Source organism: Fukomys damarensis, unplaced genomic scaffold (assembly GCF_012274545.1).
Source record: "Fukomys damarensis isolate Sample0158 unplaced genomic scaffold, DMR_v1.0_HiC HiC_scaffold_18, whole genome shotgun sequence".
Taxonomy (NCBI): Eukaryota; Metazoa; Chordata; class Mammalia; order Rodentia; family Bathyergidae; genus Fukomys; species Fukomys damarensis.
This window is the reverse complement of record NW_022900930.1, coordinates 2,909,322-2,931,247: the sequence shown is the minus strand read 5'-3', so window position 1 is coordinate 2,931,247 and position 21,926 is coordinate 2,909,322. Positions and strand designations below refer to the sequence as shown.

The 21,926-nt window shown below is 34.4% G+C and overlaps 1 protein-coding gene across 1 annotated transcript in view; it reads left to right on the top strand.

Annotated features, from left to right (window-relative positions):
- The window catches only part of LOC104857336 (disintegrin and metalloproteinase domain-containing protein 32), a 96,575-nt gene that overhangs the window by 69,438 nt on the left and 5,211 nt on the right, over nt 1-21,926 (top strand). Inside the window, exons 18-21 of the mRNA XM_010617166.2 lie at nt 3,673-3,756; nt 13,705-13,795; nt 16,865-17,021; nt 19,338-19,376. Coding sequence (XP_010615468.1) covers nt 3,673-3,756; nt 13,705-13,795; nt 16,865-17,021; nt 19,338-19,376 — 371 coding nt within the window. The remainder of the gene's footprint in view (nt 1-3,672; nt 3,757-13,704; nt 13,796-16,864; nt 17,022-19,337; nt 19,377-21,926) is intronic.

Sequence of the window (21,926 nt, the reverse complement as noted above, 5' to 3'; positions counted from 1 at the left end):
ATTTGCCCATCCATTGGAAACTGGATAAAGAAGATGTGGTTTTTCTATAAAATGGAATATTACTCAGCCATAAAGAACGAGAAAATAGATTCATTCATAGGAAAATGGATACATATTGAAGATATACTCCTAAGTGAAATAAATAAGTCACACATGTGTAAATACCGAATAGTTTCCCTGGTGTGAATAATCTGCAAAAATGCATAAGATTTTAATAAGATTAATGACATTTAGAAATGGAAAGAAAGGAGCTAAAGGTGTAGGGAAGGTGGGATGGGTAGGGGAAGAGTAAAAAGGGAAAAGAAAAAAATGTGAGAGAATGAAAAGATGAAAATAAAGTGTTTGTAGATGGGGAAGGGAGGAGGGGGTGAAGGGAGGGCAGAGGTAAGGGGAAAAAATGAGAATCAAGACTTGTCATGTAGAGGTACAATATCCCAACAATGAATGTAACTGTACTGTATCCCTAAAATGTACCAATAAACTCAATTAAAGCTGAAAAAAAAAGAAGAAAGAAGAAATCCCACTTTTAAATATAGGCTGCATTGATTAGGGTGCTGAGAGGAACATAATAAATAGAACATACATGTGTATTTGAGCAAGAAGACTTATTAAGTCGACTTTCAGGATCAGGAGAATCCACAGTGATCATCTGCATGCTGGAGAACTAGATGATCAGCCCAAGAAGATGGAAGACACAGAGTAAGAAGGATGACATGCACATTACCATTCCAAAGTTGAAGGCCTGGAATCTCAGTGGAGAGTGGCCAGTACATTCTCATTGAAAGACTGAAGAAACTGGAAACCTGGGGAATGATGTCTAAAGGCAATGGCAGTAAAGGACATGTCTGCTAAGGACCAGAGCTCTTTAAAACCAGCACTTCCAAAGAATCATATCACAGTGATATATGCACACCTATGTTTATAGCGGCACAGTTTGTAATAGCTAAAACTTGGAAACAGCCCATTTGCCCATCAGTTGGAGACTGGATAAAGAAGATGTGGTTTTTCTATAAAAGGGATACTACTCAGCCAGAAAGAATGAGAAATTAGAGTCATTCATAGGAAAATGGATATATATTGAGGATATACCCTTAAGTGAAATAAATAAGTCACACATGTGTAAATACCGAATAGTTTCTCTGGTCTGAAAAACTATAATAGTACATAAGATCCTAATGAGATAATTGACAGTGTGAAATAGGAAGAAAAGGGCTAAAGGTGTAGGAGAAATGGGAAGCATAGGGGAAAGGTAATAAGGGAAAAGAAAAAAATAGGAGAAAATGGAAATAAAGTGTTTGTAAATAGGGAAGGGAGGAGGGGGTTCAGGGAGAGCAGGAATAAGGGGAAAAAGGAGAACCAAGACCTGTCATGTAAAGGTACAAGATCCCAATAATGAACGTAACTGTACTGTATACCTAAAATGTACCAATAAACTCAGTGAGAAAAAAACCCCAGCACTTCCTTCTTATTTCCCTTTTTTATTCTATCCAGACTATAAGCCTATTGGTTGCTGCCACCCACAACCAAAGTGCATCTTCCTGCTTCTCTTTGTTGGCCTGTGTGTCAGTCATCCACAGACACACCCAGAACTGTGCTTTCCTAATTTGCTAGGTGCTTTTTACTCCAACCAACTGGACACATCACAAGTAACTGTCATGTATATCTTGGTGAACCTGTGGGGTAAAGCAAGTTTAGATAAGTGCACTTAAAGTAAAATCTGTACCTCTTATTTTTGACATTTTGTGAGTTACATAACCAGTCTGAGATGCTTTAACTGTATGTAGATTTGGGGATGATACTAGGATAATATAGGGCTATTCTGAAAATCAAATGACATAACAATGTGAAGGATATTCTTTATATAGCAGAATGCCCAGCACATAGTAAAAACTGAATATAGTTTGGCTGTTACTATTGATTGTTTACATTATAATTTGTTATTTCTGAAGCCAACTGAAATATGGGAAAACATATAGAGAATAAGTTTACTTCTAAATATTATTTCATGCCTGACCTTTGTGTGGGCTGTAAAGGTTGATACACAAAGATTTGAATTCTTACTCTTCTACTTGATGGCAATATTGCACAAATTATTATTATAATTTAACATAATAAAGATGTAGTATCATAATGTGAAATGTATATAGATGTATGTATATTAATAACTACTCTTAATGGTTCTGTAGTTTAAATAAACTATAAAACTAGGCTTTATCTTCAGCCTTAGGAGTCATAAATACCTTCTTGAGACATTTAGGCGAGTAGCTCAGTAGTTCTACTAATGCCATGCAGCCAAAACATAAAAAAATGAAATAAACAAATGGATTATACAATTGACATTAAACAATTGAGATTATACAACAGGTCATCTTTAATAAGAAGTCTTTTTTAAAACATGAAAAGTGCTCAGAGATAATATATGAAAATAAATTTTACCACATAATTTTTAATGATTCTGTAAATCATACATGATGAAATGTTCCTGGCAATTTTGATTAAGATAATGCAACTACTCTGTTTCAAAATCGTGTGAACCAGGCCTACAATAAACACTGCATTTCAAAAGCAGATGTTAGTGAGGAAACTCAATGTATTAATGACTTAAAAGGGCTAAGCTGTTTGGTTTTAGAAGATATTTTATAAGGCTTTTTCTTTGGAGAGATTTGTACTATGCTTTAATATTTAAAAGTATATAATTTTCATTCATTATTTTCTTTTAGCACTAAAAATCACTACTTTTTAAAATAAAAATTTTAAGAAAAATATTGTACTCAAAATTATTGCAATTTAGGGAAATTGAGATTTCTATGTCATGAAGTTGAGAATATGTCCTTACTCTGATTATTGTAATTTAAAATCCAAAATTTACTTGTTTTTTTTTCATTCCACAATAGATATGATTTTATAATATACATCTTTATTATATTTTAATCATAGTCCCTGTTTTATCTTATTAAATACTTAGGAAACATGGATAATAGCTCCATGAAAACTGAAACTATGCTATGATTATCTGAAATTTATTTTTTGTATGAAAATTTTAATTATGTACAATAAGTACTGAGTATTCTTTCACCTGTGCTGATAAATACTTTCTTTTTTAAATTTCATGGTATTTCAATAAAAGCTAGTTATTTGGTTATATTTGTTATAGTCAATTTCAATTTTATGAAAATCCTCCACTTCTCCACTATGAATCATGCTAAAAATTATTCACTAAAATGACATACTTTATATTTTTAGTAAAGGTTTAGGTTCACAGCAAAAATTGGCAGTTACTAAAAGACCATGTGTTCTCTGTGCTCTGCACCCCCTTCCACATGATAGCAGGACACGTTACACCTGATGAGCCTACACTGATGTATCCCTGTCACCTGAAGTCCATCGTGTACATCAGAGTCAACTGGAAAAATCCTCAACTATTCGGTGATTGAGCAACACGTCTAAATATCCCATGGGCCCAAAAATACTTCGAGAGAAAATTTAAAATAGTTAAAACTAAAAGAAAATGAAACTATAACTTACTGACATTTGAAGAGTACTGCAAACATGATGCTTATAAATATATAACGTGAATCGTTGCAATTTTATCTTCTACAAATGACTAATTGTAATGTATCGATGGCTGAATCCTTCTGAATTGAAAATGTTTCTGTATGTGTTGCTCGTTAGGTTTGTGTAAACGGCCAATGTGTAGAATCAAGACTGATTAAGGACGCGTCATCTGCATGTTCAGCAAAGTGCTCCGGCCATGGGGTAAGTAAGCACATTTCCTTGAGTCACATCTCGGATGCTTTTTAACATCACTTGTTAATGTATCAGTGGGGTTCTTACTCTCTGCAAGGCCCCACTGCTTCTGTTGGAGCTGAACTGAGTAACTAAATTCAGCACCTCAACAGTTTGTGTTGAGGTGGAATACTGATAACATAAGAAAATTGTTATAGGGAGAGGGGGTGAAGGGAGGGCAGGGACAAGGGGAAAAAATGAGAACCAAGACCTGTCATGTAGAGGTACAAATTCCCAACAATGAATGTAACTGTACTGTATCCCTAAAATGTACCAATAAACTAAATTAAAGCTGAAAAAAAAAAGAAAATTGTTATAACTGGGCACTTTTCAAAAATACTCTAATAAATAACTAAATTTGTTCAAAAAGGCAAGATAATGTAGGGAAAGTGGGAAGGGTGGGGGAAAGGAAATAGGGACAAGGAAAAATAAGCGAACACAAAAGAGTTAAACAAAGTCTTTGTAAATAGGGAAGGGAGGAGGGGGTGAAGGGAGGGCAGGGACAAGGGGAAAAATGAGAACCAAGACCTGTCATGTAAAGGTACAGGATCCCAGTGATGAATGTAGCTGTGATGTATACCTAAAATGTACCAATAAACTCAATGAGGAAAGAAAAAGGGAAGATAATTCCTACTTCTGTGAATACATGGAATCGTGAACAACTTGATTTGTCCGTCTTTTTAAAAAATATTCTTTGTTTTTTGGAGCTTTATATTCACAGCTGTCTCCCAATTTTAATATCTCATACTAGAGTGTTAACTTTTTAAAGTGAAGGATCATCAACCAAAGTTTATATGAGAATTCACTCTTGGTTTTGACAGATAATCTATGTTTTGACCAATGCATTCATTATTATCATATATAATGTTTTACCTACCCTAAAAAATTTCTGTGCCCTCTCTCATCATACTTCCCTTTTCTTTAACCCTTAACAAGCATTTTTACTCTCTCCATATTTTTCTTTTTCAATATATCATGCTATTAGAATTATAAAATATGTAGATTTTTGTTTTAGAATGGCTTCTTTTACTTAGTATTTGCATGCAAACTTCCAGGTCTTTTTATGGCTCAGTAACTTTTTTTAATACTAAAGTCTCTTTCAAGAAAAGTTTTAGGTTCATAGCAAAACTGAGAGTAAGACACAGGTATTTCCCACATATCTCCTGCCTCACACACACATAGCTGTCTTCATTATCAACATCTGTCTCGGAAATGGTGCTGTTATTACAGTGGAAAAATCTACCTAACTTATCTTCCAATAAGATTAGTGCTTCTGTTTTAATATTTAGATCTTTAATCCACTTCAATTTTAGTTTAGTGCATGGTAAAAGATAGGGGTGTAGTTTTAATTTTTGCCAAGTTGAAAGCCAGTTTTTCCAATACCATTTATTAAAGAGGCTATCTTTCCTCCTGTGAGGATGGTTTGTTCCTTTGTCAAAGATGAGGTAGCTGAGTATGTTTGGAGTTCCTTCTGCATCTTCTAGTCTATTCCACCTATCCTCGGGTCTGTTGCCTTGACAGTACCATACTGTTTTTAACACAGTGGTTTTGTAATATAGTTTCAAGTTGAAGATTGTGATAGCTTCTGCCATGTCTCTGTTGCCTAGAATGGCTTTTGCTATTCTAGGTCCCTTCTGGTTCCAAATGATTTTTTGTGTTGTTTTCTCTAATTCTGTGAAATATACTGTTGCAATTTCAATTGGGATTGCATTAAATCTGTATAGCAGTTTTGGATGTATGGCCATTTTCACTACATCCATTCTTGCTACCCAGGAACAAGGGATATCTTTCCATTTTCTTATATTCTCTTCAATTTCTTTTTTTAGACTGTTGTAGTTCTCAATGTAGAGGTCTTTTGCTTTTTTGTCAGATTGATTCCTAGATATTTGATTTTTTGGGATGCTATTGTGAAAGGGATTTTTTTTCATAATTTCTCTCTCAAGGATACTGTTATTTGTATACAAGAAGGATATTGATTTTTAAGTGTTTACCTTGTGTTCAGGTACTGTACTGAATCTGTCAACAAGTCTAGACGTCTTTTGGTGGATTTTTTTGGGTCTTCTATGTAGAGTATCAAATCATCAGCAAATAATAACAGTTTAACTTCTTCCTTTCCTATCTTTGTTGCTTCAATTACTTTGTCTTGTTTAATTGCTGTGGCTAATGTTCCAAGAACTATATTGAACAGGAGTGGTGATAGTGGACATCCTTGTATTGTTCCTGATTTTAGGGTGAAGATTTTCAGGTTTTGGCCATTTAAATATGATGTTGGCTGCTGATTTTGCATAGATGGCCTTTATAAAACTGAGATAAAGACCATCTGTTCCAATTTTCAGCAGAGCTTTTATTATGAATGATTTCTGAATTTGCTTTTTCTGCATCTATTGAGATGATCATATGGTTTTTGTCCTTGACTCCATTAATATACTGCATTAAATTTATTGATTTACATATGTTGAACCATCCTTGCATCCCTAGGATAAATCTGACTTGGTCAGGGTGTATGATTTTCTTGATGATCTTCTGTATTCTGTTTGCCAGTATCTTTTTGAGGATTTTTACAACTATGTTCCTTAGGGAGATTGGCCTGTAGTTTTCTTTTTTGGTTGGGTCTTACCCTGGTTTTGGAATCAAACTCTTTCTTCTAAGATTGAATTTGGAAGTATTGCTTCCTTTTCAATTGCACTGAAAAGTTTGCAAAGTAGTGGCAATAGTTTTTCTCTAAATGTCTTGTAGAATTCAGCAGTGAAGCTATCAGGACCTGGGCTTTTCTTTGTTGGTAAATTTTAAATTATGTTTTCAATTTCACTGATTTTAATTAGGGTGTTTAGAATTTTTACATCTTCTTTGTTCAACTTTGGTAATTCGTATGTATCTAGAAATCTGTCCAGTTTTTCTGTATTTTCCATTTTATTAGAGTACAGGTTCTCAAGTAGGTATTGATGATCCTCTGGATTGGATTTCTCCTGGATCTGTTGTGAGCTCACATTTTTCATTCCTAATTTCATGGATTTGAACCTTTTCTTTCCTGTCTTTTTTTTTTTTTTCCAGTACCAGGGATTGAACTCAGGACCTTGCACTTGCAAGGCAGGCACAGTGCCTGAGATAAATCCCCAGCCCTCTTTCCTTTTCTGATAAGGTTGGCTAAGGGTTTATCAATTTTATTTATTCTTTCCAAAAACAAAATTTTCAATTCCTTTTTTGTATTGTTCTTAGTCTCCACTGCATTGATTTTTGCTCTGATCTTTATATTACCCTCCCTTGTATGGACTTTGGGTTTGTCTTGCTGTTCTTTTTCTAGGAGCTTAAGATTCACCATTAAGTTATTTGAGCTCACTCTGTTTTTCTGGTGTGGGCATTCACTGCCATAAATTTCCCTCAGAGAACTACTTTCATTGTGTCCCACAGATTCCTGTATGTTGTAGTAGCATAATCATTTATTTGTAAAAACTGTCTAATTTCTTTGATTTCCTCTGTGACCCATTGGTTGTTCAGGAGTGTTTTTCAATTTCCATGTGTTTGTGAAGTTCTTGTGGTTTCATTTGCTATTGATCTCCAGTTTAATTGCACTTTGGTCTAATAATATACATGGGATAACTTTAACTCCTTTGCATTTACTTAAAACCTGCTCTATGAGCTACTATGTGGTCTATTTTGGAGAATGACCCAAGCGCAGCCAAAAAGAATGTATATTCTGATTTTGTGGGGTGAAATACTCTGTAGAGTGTTTAAGTCCACTTGTTCAAATGCTTGGTTCAGTTCCAGTATTTCATTGTTGATTTTTTGTCTAGATGACCTATTTGTGACACTGGTGTATTGAGGTCCCCCACTACAAATGTATTAGTGCTTATTTGGTTTTTCATGTCCTTTAATATTTGTTTTGTATAGTTGGGGCATAAGTATTTGGAGCATATATATTTATGATTATCATCTCTTCCTCCTCTCTTTACAAGGAGATAGTGAGTAGTGACATTCTTTTTCTCTCTTAATTAGTTTTGGTTTGAAATTTACTTTGTTTGCAAATAAGATAGCTACCCTTGCTTTCTTCTGGATTCGTATTGCATGGAGAACTATATTCCATCCTTTTACTTTCAGTCTATGAGTTTCTATTTGAACTAGGTGCATTTCTTGTATATTGCATAGTTCTGGATTTTGCTTCTTAATCCATTCTGCTAGCCTGTTTCTTTTGATTGGTAAATTGAGGCCATTAACATTGATGGTTATGACTGATATGTACTGACTTATCATTATCATGTTATTTTCCTGTTGTTGGCTCTTTTTAATGTTTTCCCCCCCTCCACTTAATTTCTTGTCTTGCCTGCTAGATTTGCTCTGTTAAGCCTCATGGAGTTGTGATCTTTATTGTCTTTTTCTAGGATATTATTAGAATTGTCTGAAATGTGGCTTTAGTATTCTTGAAGTTTCTCAGATGTTCTTTGTCATGAAAGTATCTTGTTTCCCCATCAATTCTGAAAGATAGTTTTGCAGGATACATCAGTCTAGGTTGGAGGTTGTTTTCTTTTAGGGATTGAAATACCTCACTCCAGGCCCTACTTGACTCGAAGGTTTGGGTTGAAAAGTCTGCTGTGATTCTGATGGGCTTTCTTTTGCATGTGATTTGTTTCTTTTCTCTAACTGCTTGCAGTATTTTGTTTTTCTGTTGGGTTTCTGGGATCTTGATTATTATATATGTCTAGGTGTATATTTTTTATCATGGCTAGTTGGAGTCTGATAAGCCTCACTTATTTGTATATCAAATTCTGTTTACTCTGGGAAGTTTTGTGCTTTCTCTTGCTTTTTCATGGACTATCAGTATTTTTTTTTTTTTTTTGGTTTTTTGAGAGAGGGTCTCACTATGTAGTGAGCCTGACCTGGAACTCACTATGTAGCTCAGGTTGGTCTTGAACTCACAGTGATCCTAATGCCTCAGCCTCCCAAGTATATCAGTCTTATATTATTCTTCTTTGAGTCTTCTAAGAGCTGTTAGATTGATTTCTCCCTTTGCTTAAGCGATCCCTCTTTTCATGGTCACTGACTGCCATCTTGTCTTCTGTATCTGATATCTTATCTTCTGATTGTCTTAGTCTGTTATGTATACTTTCAGTAGAGTTTTTTTTAATGTCCTGGATATCTCTTGTAATGTTTTATGGATTCCATTTCTTTACTGTGTTGGGCATTCATGGTTTCCATTTCTTTCCTATGCTGGGCATTCATGGCTCCTATCATGGTCTGAACTCATGTATTTATTTATTTTTTATTTATTTTTTGGTACCGGTGATTGAACTTGGGTACTTGCGCTTGCAAGGCAGGCCACCGAACTGCTGAGCTAAATCCCTGGCCCCTCATGTATTTTTTTATCCATTCCTGTTCTAGAGTCTCTAATTATGTTTTTCATTCTGTTCACCATCTCTGTAGTTATGTGGGAAATTATTTTTGTTTGAATTTTTCTAAAGCCTCACTGATCTCTTTTGTTACTACCTATGCTATCAGTTCAGGGTGTCCCGGTGGTTGATTATCAGACTTTTCCACCTCATTTTCCCCAGAATTTGCCTCTGGTGAACTGGCAGCCTGTGCTTTGTTCTTGTGCCTTGCTTGAATTTCTTATAATTTCTATATTTGTTGTTGGTCCTGTCCTGGGTTTAATTCCTGCCTTAATACTTTGATCTTCTTTTTATAGCTTGTCTTTAGGTTTTGAGTCTCTGTTGACTCTGAGGCCCTCTTATTTTCATGACACCAGGAAGGCCAACTGAGTAGATCACAATACCTTAGCCCAAGTGATACAGTCAGCAACACAATAGCATCAAACACTGCTTAGAAAATGACAATTTGTGATAGCTATTAATCTATCACCTTTAACCATGCAAATTAAATCAAAATCAAGGGTGGAGCTCAGAACAATGGCTTTTATGATCCCCCATGCCTCTGTGGTGTGAATCCAAATACCAGCCCAGCCAGGAGGCCAGAGGCGCATGGGAGTGGGGAGGGGCTACAGGCGCCTGCCTGGCTGTGCCTCTCACTGTTCCTCTGCTGAGGTCTGGAGGTTGGGGCTGGGGTCTCCACCAAGTTTTTTAAATTTGGCCTTTTTATCTTTCAGTGATCCTCATCTCTGGAAAAGTTATGTTTTAAAGTTTTAATAGCTGTTCCCTTTCTCAAATACCATATTACTTGAATCATACAGTATATAGACTTTCAAGATTGGCTTATTTCACATAGTAGTACACAGTTAAGATTCCTACATGGGCCAGGAATTTAGCTCAGTGGTGGCCTGCCTTGCAAGCTCAAAGCCCCGAGTTTGATCCTGGGAAAAAAAAAAAAAAAAAAAAGATTCCTACATATCTTCTCATATTTTGAGATCTGTTTCCTTTTCAATTCTAACTAATATTCATTTGTCTGAATGTAACACTCATATATTCATTCACCTAATGAAAAACATCATAATTGCTTCCAGGTTTTAGTAGTTATTAATACAATATTTTAAAGCATTCTTGTATAGGTTTGTGTTAAAGACATGAATTTTTAACACATTTCAATAGATACCAAAGGTCACACTCAGATCATAGATGAGAGTGATACAGAAAATGATACCAGAGATGAAATATGAAATATTATATCTCCCAACCTGTTAAAAAAATCAAAGAATGAATTCTGGGAAAAACAGAGGGTGAGATTAAGAAGATATTTATTGATAGGATAGCTCCTGAGAGTCAGGAAGGGTCCCAAATGGGTAGCCAGGGAAGTTTTATAGAGCAAAACCCATGTGCCTACAACATGGGCCACAGCTGTGATCAACCAATAAGGTTACAAATATAGCCACTTAGGTAATAGTGGTCCAATGAGGAAACAAGTTATATAACAAGTAGCCATGGACAGAACAAAGACTTCTTCTAGGAAATAATGGGTTCAGAGGTCTCTGGTCACCCACTGGGGTGACTGATGTTTATCTAGACTTCATTAGGCCCAGTGTTTGGGTAAGTATATGGATCTGGTCATCTTGTCTCTATCTTAAGGCCCTCTCTCCAAAAGATGTGTCTCCAGCCACAATTGTGATGTTTCACTTTTGTCCCGACTCTCATGAAGGCCTAGCTCTATCTCACTACCTACAATATTCTTACCTAACTCAACTGTCCATACGACTATGCTTCATTTTGTAAGAAACTGCCAAAATGTCTTGTCAAGTGGCCCCACCCTTTCACAGTCGCACCAGAAATAAATGAGAGTCACTCTTGTTCCACATCTAGCCAGACTTTTATGTCAGTATTTTGTACTTTTGTCATTCTTATAGGTGTGTAGTAGTATCTTACTGTTGTAATTTGTATTTCCCAAATGACACATGGTATAGTACAGTATCTTTTCATATACTTTTTGCCCTATGTATATCTTTGCTGGTAAAGGGTCTCTTCATGTCTTTGCCTATTTTTAAATTAAACTGCTTGTTTTCTTATTGTAGATTTTAAGTGGTTTCATTTATTTTGTATAATAGTACTGTATCTGAATTGGTCTTTTGTAAATATTTTCTTGAGATCTGTGGTTTATCTTCTGATTTTCTTCACTACATTTTTCAGAGGAGAAAATTTTACTTTTATGCAGTTCAGGACTCAGCTCTTAATTGATGGATTCACTAAGAGCTGGTAAAGAGAAAAAGGTCCAATTTCACCACTCTTATTCAGTATAACACTGGAAATTTTATCCAGAGAAATGAGAAAGGAGGAAGAAATAAAAGGCATGGACATATGAAAGGAGAAAATAAAAGAGTCCTTATTTGCAGATAGTATGATTTTCTGTATAAAAATCCAAAGACTCCATCTAAAGATTATTAGAAACAATAAATACGTTTAGTAAAATTGCAGGATTCAAAATCAATATACAAAAAGTAGTACTTTCATACACTAACAGTATACTTGCTGAGAAATAAGTCACTAAAGGAATCCCATTTACAAAATCTATGAAAATATCTAGAAATAAATTGAATGAAGTGATAGGATCTTTACAACGATTATTATAAAACACTGATGAGAGAAATTGAAGAGGAAATACAAAAAAAAGTAAAAGAATTCCTATGGTATAACTGATATAGTTAATGCCTGTATTATAAAAAATAATGGATGAATGAGTAAAAAATATGCAATACGCACACACACACACCACAGTGGAATATTATTCAGCCATAAAAAGAAAAGTACAGCAAAATGAATAAAACTGGAGGACATTTAAGTAAAATAAACTAGGCAAAGAAAGACATACATCTTCTGTTTCATGTGTGTACTCTAAGAATAGTCCATCTGAATAGAAAATGGTGATTAATACAGGCCAGGAGCAGGGAGAATAGAGGTAGTTGGGATAATGGATACCAAAACATAGTTACAGAGAAGAAATATATTTTAGTATTCCACAGCCTCGTACAATGAGTACAGTTCACAATACCCTATTATATAGTTTATGAAACATTAGAAGGGAGGAGTTTGAAGGCTTTAACCACAACGAAGTAAGAGAATGGGAATTCTAATTGCCGCATTTGATTGGTACCTTATGTGCTAAAGTATCACCTTATATTCCATGAATATTTACAACTGTTATTTGTGAATATTAAACAGTATAAATTAAAAATTAAAATCAGAGCTTCCATTGTCCAAACATGAGTATAAAAATGTTAACAGAATGTGATTCACTAGATAAAATACAATGTGTAATTAAATATTTAAAATGTAATACATAAAAGTATTATGTATTTATTATACTATTATAATAACTGCGATGACAACTACATCTCAAGTGAATGGGGAAGAAGAAAATGTCTTCCTCACACAATAAGCAAAAGGAATAAAGTGATAAAATAATTACCAGTGGATGCTAAAACTAAGGGGCAAAAGTTTTAAAAGGAGAGCTATATGTACCTAATCTTTAAAAAAAATCTCTCTACAAATTACTTACTAGTTACAAGCAGCAGCTTAATAAATTTACAGTGGAAAAACATGAAGACCACCCCTCCTTGAGTGATCCAAATGAGGAGGTAATGCTGGGCCCTACTGAAATCGTTGCTCTCCGAGAGGAACAGCAGTTTTGTGAAGTATTTGGGATTGAGGGTAAAATACTCACATTCTTACACTAAGATTAAGGCCTCAGTAAGATCCCAGAAATTGGATGGTTTATATTATTTTGTGAGGAGGCATAGCACAGTGGTCAAAATCAAGGCCTCTGAATCTAGCTTATGTAGTTACATCCTGTTTGACTCTTGGCAATTTAAATAACCAGCCTCAGTTTTTCATTTGTAAGGAGCAGCTAATAACAGTCATCACCTCAATGGGATGTTGGTAGATTTAATGGGTAAATCTATTTAAAGTGCTCAGAGTAAAAATTCAGAGAAAGTAAGCCCAATAAATGTGTTTGTTATTATTTAATTACTCTGTTGCATTTCTCAACTACTGATATCTTCACTTCCTACTGTTAAACCGTATCTACGTATCTGATGTCCTCTTGGATTAAGAAAGGTTTCACTTAAATCAAGTCAGCCAATGCAAACAAAACAAAACCCTGTCCTGGTTTAGGGCCCTTGAATGGTCTCAAGCACAGCGTAAGAGGGGCTGTATTCATGTTAGAATTTAAATGGAGTGTGGTTTTGCAATTGCACATAAAATGTGTAGGTAAACATTTAAAAGTGTTATGTTTCTTTTTTGGGGGGGTGTTACATTTCTTGATGCAAATGTGAGCCTTGCTTTATAGCTCGTGTGTGTGTGTCTGTGTCTGTGTGTGTGTGTTGAAGAAACCAAATATTCATTTTGTGGGATTATCTTCCAGTAAATCACACAAATAAGATCACAATATTTTTAGATATAAAAATAAACATCATCTATTTCAGAGTTTGACTTTCAATGCACATACATTTTTTTAAAAAATCACTTAAAATTTTAAAAATGATTCTAGGTGTGCAATTCCCAAGATGAATGCAACTGTACTGATGGCTACCTGCCTCCAAACTGCCAAGCACAATCCAGGGGATGGTCTGGAGAAGAAGGCAAGTACCTATCTCTCTTAAATAGTCATTTACTAAAACCCTCAAATTGCTTATCTTCAATAAAATAAAGTTAGATTTTTGCCACTTGAAAAAAGAGACTAATAATATTTGTATTTGAAAGATAATCAGACTTCTGTCAAAGAATGGTCAAATATACCTTCTTAATTTTTTTTTCTAATGTTACAATCTCATAATTGAAGCTGAGTATCTATGAAAGTCTGTCTTTTCTTGTATCATTGACTTTCCCTATAAGAATATTTTTCAACTTGCTGCTCCATCTTTATGATTGATCCTGAGATTTCACCTTTGAAAATTAACAACATTTAATCTGTATCTACTACCAATAACACAAGGTGATTAAAATATATGATGAATGTCTAAATTTTTAAAAATTGTTACACATTAAGACACATTACCATTATTCCCCCTCAAAGTACTCCCCACTTACTCTTAACATAATGACCCCATCATTCTGATCATTTTCTGAAGCGGCTCTGGAAGTCCTTGTCTGTGTGTCTGTATCATGAAGTGTGACAAAAAATACGGTGAATGCTGCTGCCAACTGCCATCCAACAGAAAGGCAAGCTTTTAGAACCGTTATGGTGTGGTTTCCAATTCACCAGATCTGTCACTGTGGGACTTCCAGTTCTTTCACAAAGTCAAAATTGCTATGAAAAGCAATGCTTTAAACTGTTTCAAGACACTGACTCAGCCATGCTAGTGCCAGTGAAGATAGGCCTGAAAGAGGACTTCAGGACCACAAAACCATGAGATAGGTATTCTACATGAGCAAAACTTTGATGGGGATTAATGGCAATGCATTGTTTCTGTAATAAACTTTTAAAATTTAAGCATTTCTGAATTTTTCCTCCATGTTTTTGCTGTAGAAATTAAATAGAATGTAAGATTTTAGTCTGAAGATGCTGATAATTTTAATGAAAATAATCTTTAAATAGCAGCTCAAGAGATGACAGAAGAGATCCTGGCACAGTGTACTATTTTTTTCACTGTTATTTCAGTTTCTGTCATCCATGCATTTTACTGAGTTAGCAAATTTTGATTAAACTCTTTGTACTCTTCAGATGGTGATCTAGGTACTGAGGATCAATAGTAAACAAAACAAATCTTTCACATAGATCTTTTCAATTAAGTTTATGCCTACATATCCAATACTGATTAGTGGCAGAATTAGGGTTAGGAATCAAGTGTCCTAATTTTTATGCTAGTGCTCATTTATGTGGTTCCATATAAAAAAATACTACCCTACAATCAAAAGTCAATAATGTACCAAATACAAATGCAATATAAGCAAGTATGATGAAATTCTCTGACAATCCAATCCTGTGAATCTTGTAACAATAAAAATTTGGGTAATCTTGTGATTATATCATCTTGCATTACATATCATTGATTTTGGGGGGGCCTACATATAGTCTTATAATGAGATTTTGTGGTAGCTGCTGTGCCACATAGAATACTATTGAACTTTCTGGAGCTTCCATTTTTAAAGCTACTTCATCTTTGACAAAGGGGTCAAACACTTTGGTGGAGGAAAAATGGCCTATTTAACAAATGGTGCTGGGAAAACTGGCTTTCCACATGCTGAAGATTGAATCTAGACTCTATCTCTCACCATGCACTAAACTAAAATGAAAATGGGTCAGTGACTTAAATGTTAAAACAGAAACACTTAATCTGCAAGAAGATAGAATAGGTAAAATGATTGAGGACATAGATGTGGGCAAATACTTTTATGACCAAAGCCTTGGTTTCAGAGGAAATATTATCTAGTCAACAATCTGAATCACATCAAATTTAAAAACTGCACAGCAAACAAGCAAATAAACAAACACAAACCAAGAAAAAAAAACCTATGGAGTAAAGGAACAACCTATAGAATGGTGAAAACATTTTGCAAGCTACTCCTCAGACAGAGGACTAATATGTAGATTATGTAAAAACTGAAAGAAATTTAAATTCCCCAAATTTAAAGACTCAGTCAAAATATCTGAAACGAATAGATATTTCTCAGATGAAGGAGTACAAATGGCAAATAAGTGCATTGGTGGCCATTCAAAAAATACAAATTGAAACAATGTTGAGAATCCATTTCCTGCTAGAAAGAATGGCTGTCATTAGGAAATCAGCCAATACCATTCTGGCAAGGCTGCAAGGTACAGGGGTCTCTTTCTCCATTGTTGGTAAGAGTGTAAATTGACACAACCACTACGGAAATCAGTATGGAGAGTCCTCAAAAAAAAAACCCTAAAGATTGCATTTGACCCAGCTGTCCCCCTTTGGTATCTTCCAGAAAGAGTTAAAAGCATCATAACACACTGATGTATGCATAGCCATTTTATAGCAGCACAATTTATTAGCTCAATCTTGGAAACAGCCCATAATGCCCATCAGCAGATGAATGGATAAAGAAAACGTGGTATTGATATTCAATGGAGCACTGCTCTGCCTTAGCTTAAGACATATTTAGCTAAATGGATGTAACTCAAGATCATAATCTTAAATGAAATAGGTCAGACACACAAGTTTAAATATTGCATTGTTTCTTTTGTGTGAGGAACCCAAAGTATAAATAAGGAAAAAAAATGGAGGACAGATATGAAAAGTAGGAAGAATTTTTTCAAATAGGAGGGGAATAAGATGGGGGAAAGAAGAGAAAAGGCATTTAAAGAAAGAAAAGGAAAAATGCAAATAGAGTTGTAAGTGGAGAGGGGAGAAGAGCTGGAGGAGGGGGAGGAGAAAGGGAGGAAAAAAAAGCTAAGATGTTTTATATACACGTATATTTCCCACGATGAACATGACTATTGTGTACTACAAACCTGTACTATTAAAAATATAAAAAAATCAGTAGGGCCAAAACAAAACGGATCCAAAATAAATTTTTTCACTTTATGCAAAAGTAAATAAAGAGTAATATCTTACTTAATATTTCAAATCTCACATTCTATATTTTTCTATTCTCAACAAAAATTGACACTATCTTAATGAATTTGTTGCAACTTGAAAATAAAAGCAGACAGTTTAATTTGTAATGTATTTTTTAATGTTTAGGTTTAATCATCACAAAAGCTTCAGGGAAGGCTAACAAAAACTGGCTTCTAAGTTTCTACGTTGGCTTGCCTATTCTTGCCATAGTAACTGTAATAGTTATGACATGGAACAGTTTGAAAAAGTGGTTCACCAAGGGTGAGGAATCTTTACACAGCGAGTAAGTTGAATTTGTATTCTGAAGTTAAATGTTACAGCATTTGAATCTCTGAATATGTAAGACAAAAACAGCAGCACCAACAATGAACTGCACCTTACCAGGATTATAAGTACCACATCAATATCTCATTCAATTGTGTGAAGTTTTTGTGAATATCCAACTTAAAAATGTGAAGATTTTGGGGTAGAATCACTAACCTGCCAAAGTTAATCCCCTACTAATTGAAATGAATCCTCATGTGTTACATTCAAATATTCTAGAGATTCTCAACTGTGAACTGTGTCATCTTCAAAAAATGCACCTTTCTGATCCCCCTTTTCATAGGTAAAATATTCCAATTTATTTGTTGCCTCAATTTTCAAAAAATTTTCCAGCATTTTTCAGAAGGCAGATTTATAATTTTGTGTTTATCGTATTTTTTATTTTTAAAGATTTCAAACACAGAGAACAAGATGGCAAATATATATATTTACCTACCACAGCAAATGACCAAATGTTGATGTTTTCCTTGTTGTTCTTAAAAAATAAATCATTGCATTTACACCCTCAGTTCCCTTTTAGTGTGATTCCTTCTCTCTCTCCTGCAGAGAATAATTTCTATATTGATAGCTTGTGTATATTACATATTTTACCACAGACATGTATAATTCATTAACATATCCTTGTTTCATTTTGAAAAAATTTAGCATTCTTATTTGGGAATGTCTTCACCTCTCCATCTCTAAAGGATAGTTTTGCTGAGTATAGTATTCTTGGTTGGCAGTTTTATTTTTTTGCCTTCAGTTCTATGAAAATCTCATTCCACTTTACTGGGTTGTAAAGTTCCTGCTGAGATACCTACTGTCAGGTGAGCTGAGGCACTCTTACATTTAGCTTCTTTTATCTTGCTGCTTTGAGAATCTTCCCTATATCCTTAATATTTGTGGGCTTAATAATAATTTGGGGGATATATTTGGTTGGGGAAATCTGACTGGTGACCCCTGAACTTCCTGTACCTGGATATTTTTATATTTAGATATTTATGTAACTATCTAAATTTGCAAAGTTTTCTTAGTAATTCTTAAAACGCTTTCTATCCTTTTGGCATTCTCAAGTATCTCTTGAACCACATAACTGAAGCATTTGCACTAATAATGCTGTCTCAAACTAGCTATAAGCTTCTTTATGCATTTTTTGTTTTCTCTTCTGACTTTGTATCTTCAAGTAGCCTGTCTTTATAGTCACTAATTCTTCTGTTTGAGCTAATCTGTTATTAACTTTTATCCTATTTTAAATTTCACTGAATATTTTTTAGATATTTCATTTTAAAATCATTTCTGTCTGTACAGTTTCTCTGTGAAAGTGTTAGATTGTTTCTCTGTGTTTTCATGAGGCTCAAGTTTCTTTTAAGTGACTGTTTTAAATTCTCTGAGAATTTGTCTCTAGTGGTTACTGAGTGGTAGGTTACTTCTGTCCTTTTTTAATTGGTTGAGATTTAGATCATAGTATTTTTTTTTTAAGTCTTAATGCTTGTGTTGGTATGGATATTTAAATGATATTGATTGTTTTAGTCTATTAATATGGAATATCTTCCCATTCATTCAATTTTTTCTTCAATTTTCATTTTTTGTAATTTTCGAATATTTTATAAAATTTATTTCTAAGTATTTTATTCTTATTAAGTGAAATTGTTTTCTTAAGTTTCTTTTTCAGTTTGTTGGTATGTAGAGTAATACAACTTTTGTGGGCTGATTTTATATTCTGCACCTTTACTGGATTTGTTCATTAGTTCTAAGAGTTACTTGTGGATTCTAGAGATTTTTTTATGTAAGATTATGTTTTCGTCAGACTTTCAGCCTTAATTCCTATTTAATGGTGAGCTGTAGGTTTTATCATTTTTACTGATGCTAATAAAACTTTCCTTGTTGTTAACCTCAGCTGCTGGGTGATAAATGTGTGTGTGTGTGTGTGTTGACCACTCCTCTGTTTGACGAATGAAAAGGGAAAATTTCCTGGCCCATTCTACCAGACTGTCTAGAAGTCAGTCTAGTTTTTAATTTACACAATGTAATCAATTTTTAACAATGAATTAAAAAATTACGGGTACGAAGATCATAATCAAACATTCAGGAACAAATGCGTACTCTGTGTTTAGAAGTGATAATGAAAAGCACTGGGGAGTTAACCCTGTGACAGGTACTCTGCTTGCTTAGCAGTATCCAAGGGTATCTGTAAGTAGTTTGATAATATACTGCTTGTGTAACAGTCTGATGTTCATTTCCAACATTTTCAAGCTGTTTTTAGTACTAATTAGGTCGTCATTTTCATTTTTTTTAGATACAAATCAGAAGGCAGCACTAACACATATGTCAGCAGGTAAGTAAATTAGAAAGTGTTATACAGATTCATGCTGAAAACTAAGAGTTGATACTGCACAGTTTCTAAATATTGTTGAACACTCTCAATTGGGAAAATAATGCACTAAAAACCCCAAATGCTAATACAGAGTAACTGAGTTTATAATAAGTTTATGCTTTATTTAATAAATGTTGGCAAGCTACGCTGAAGACATGAGTGTAGCAAGTTCCTGACTTATGGAGCTCACTCATTAAGTCAGATTCATTGTCAGTCTGACAAAGTGAGTCTCATATGCCTGTGGCGCAAACATACAATGTACATTGCTTCGTGATTCCCAGTGTTTCCCTCCACATCACCACTGCTTTTCCTCTTGCTTTCAGACATCCCGGGCTCCGACTGTGCCCTGTACTACTGCACTGCTGTGCACTATCACACCATACATAAGCACACAGCGGCACAACTGTGACAATGTCTAGCAGACATGTGGGCTACTTCTGTGATTTGTTCACATCTACAAGTGTTTGTAATGGAGGCCTGTTCATGTCTGTGAAAGTTCACAACTCACACATTCCTAGTTTGGGGATCTAGTATAAGGAGTAAAGTAAAATATGGTCCTTATATTGATCCCCAGTACCAAATAAATAAATAAATGTGGTTCTTATGCGTTATCCGACTTAGGTTATATTATTATACTGGCCGGTTAAACATATCATTGAGCAAAATTCAATAATTGTGTCAGAGCACATGAATCTCAATATGTAACTTTGTTATGTGTGACCATTACGTTTTTGGGAGAACTGCTGTAGTTCAGATCTAAAAGTCTCATGTGTTGGAATGGTGATGACAGCACTCTACTTATCAGATGTTTGATTCATCAGCGGCAGAATGTGCTGTTGTGCTGTTCAGAGATGAGGCTTACTTCGAGATAGGACCTGACAGGGTGTGTTATCTTGGCACTCTCCCTCTCCCTCTCTTCCCTCTGTATCTGTAATTCATGGTAAGATGAATTTTTGTCCTGAATAGGTGCTTGGCAAGGGCCTGTGGTTCATGTATCTCTGTCATTGTTTCTATCCAAGCCCCCTCGAAGTGCTGAGGGTTCCTTGTCCTCCATCCCATGAGGTGTCCGACTGTCTGCTGCTAACATCTTTCACTGTCTCCACTTCAGGGGTAGTGCTTTCATGGCTCCCAGGTTTAGAGAAGGACTTCAGGTCCATCTTTCTAGGGTCTCAATTTCTGAGAAGTTGGTAATTACCTACATTTGATATGTGTTACATATCACCATGAATAAATCAATAACTCTCAGAATGCTAGGGAGCTACAATTAACAGAATATCTGTGATTTGGATTTATAAAGTTTTGCATCTAAAAGCAACCTATTAACATTTGCCAATCTGGTAATTAGTTTTTGTCTATGTAAATTTGTCTTCTTTTTCAGTTTAATGTATGTTTGGAGTTTATTCTTTGGAACCAAAGAAATAAATAATGGGTGAAACATTTCAGAGGTTAACTAATAAACAGGATCCATCTGTTTCTTTATTCAGGAGTACATAGCGGGGATGTTTACTTCTTTTGAAGAGACTAGAAGTCAGTATTTATGCTCATGAACAACTGAATGAACGCCTGCTTCCTGGGTTACTTAAGAAAATTTTTCTGAAGAGAAATCATTCTAAAGCAACAAGCTTGTGTATCTCCCAGTCTTTCAGTTTTACAAGTAGTGTTAACCAAGTGTCCCATCGTACTTGGAAAGCTAGATCTCGCTGCAGGTCTAAGTTGTTTGGGGCTTTCACTCCTCCCTTTCGCACAGTCTTTGTTGATGTGTGTTTAGGGCCAGTGTTATTCTGTCTAGATTCTTCCCAGTCCAGTTCTATGTCAAATCCATAGAAGTTTCATTTGAAAAAGTGTCCCTCTTCCATAAGAAGGCTTTTCTTATCTTTAATCTCATTATTATTATTATTATTATTGACTTTTCTTTAAAGTTATACTTTGGAACCATGAATCAGTTTCTTCACACCAAAAGGGTTAGTTTCTTTATTATGGCCTCTCTTGTTATTGTGACCAAGGGAGTTATCTTGTGGTGCTCAAGGATAACAAGTCTTACTTACTTTGCCCTTACCTTGAGTTATATGTCTTCTTATATTCTGTCATCTCCAAAAATAAAGACTGACTTTATTGCACTCGGTATTGCATAACCAACATGTAGAAGATTAGGTGCTTCATGAAATGATCAACACAATAAAAACAAACACAAAAGCGCATAGAAAAGTCTGTACATATGTGTTTACATGCACATGTGTACCTACACATTCCAAGAAAGCACTGAAGTGGGATGGCTTCATGTGGGTCATATTATTACTACACTATTATTAAATTATATAATAATTATAATTATAGTTAATTTTAAATTGAATTAAATCTTAAATTTTATTATAATGAAGTTATAATTACAATTAAGATTTATATAATTATAATTAAATTTTATAATTAATTTTATTATAATTAAACTATTATAATAAATTTTAAATATAATCTAATTATAATCAAAATCAAAATTAATTTTATACTTATAAT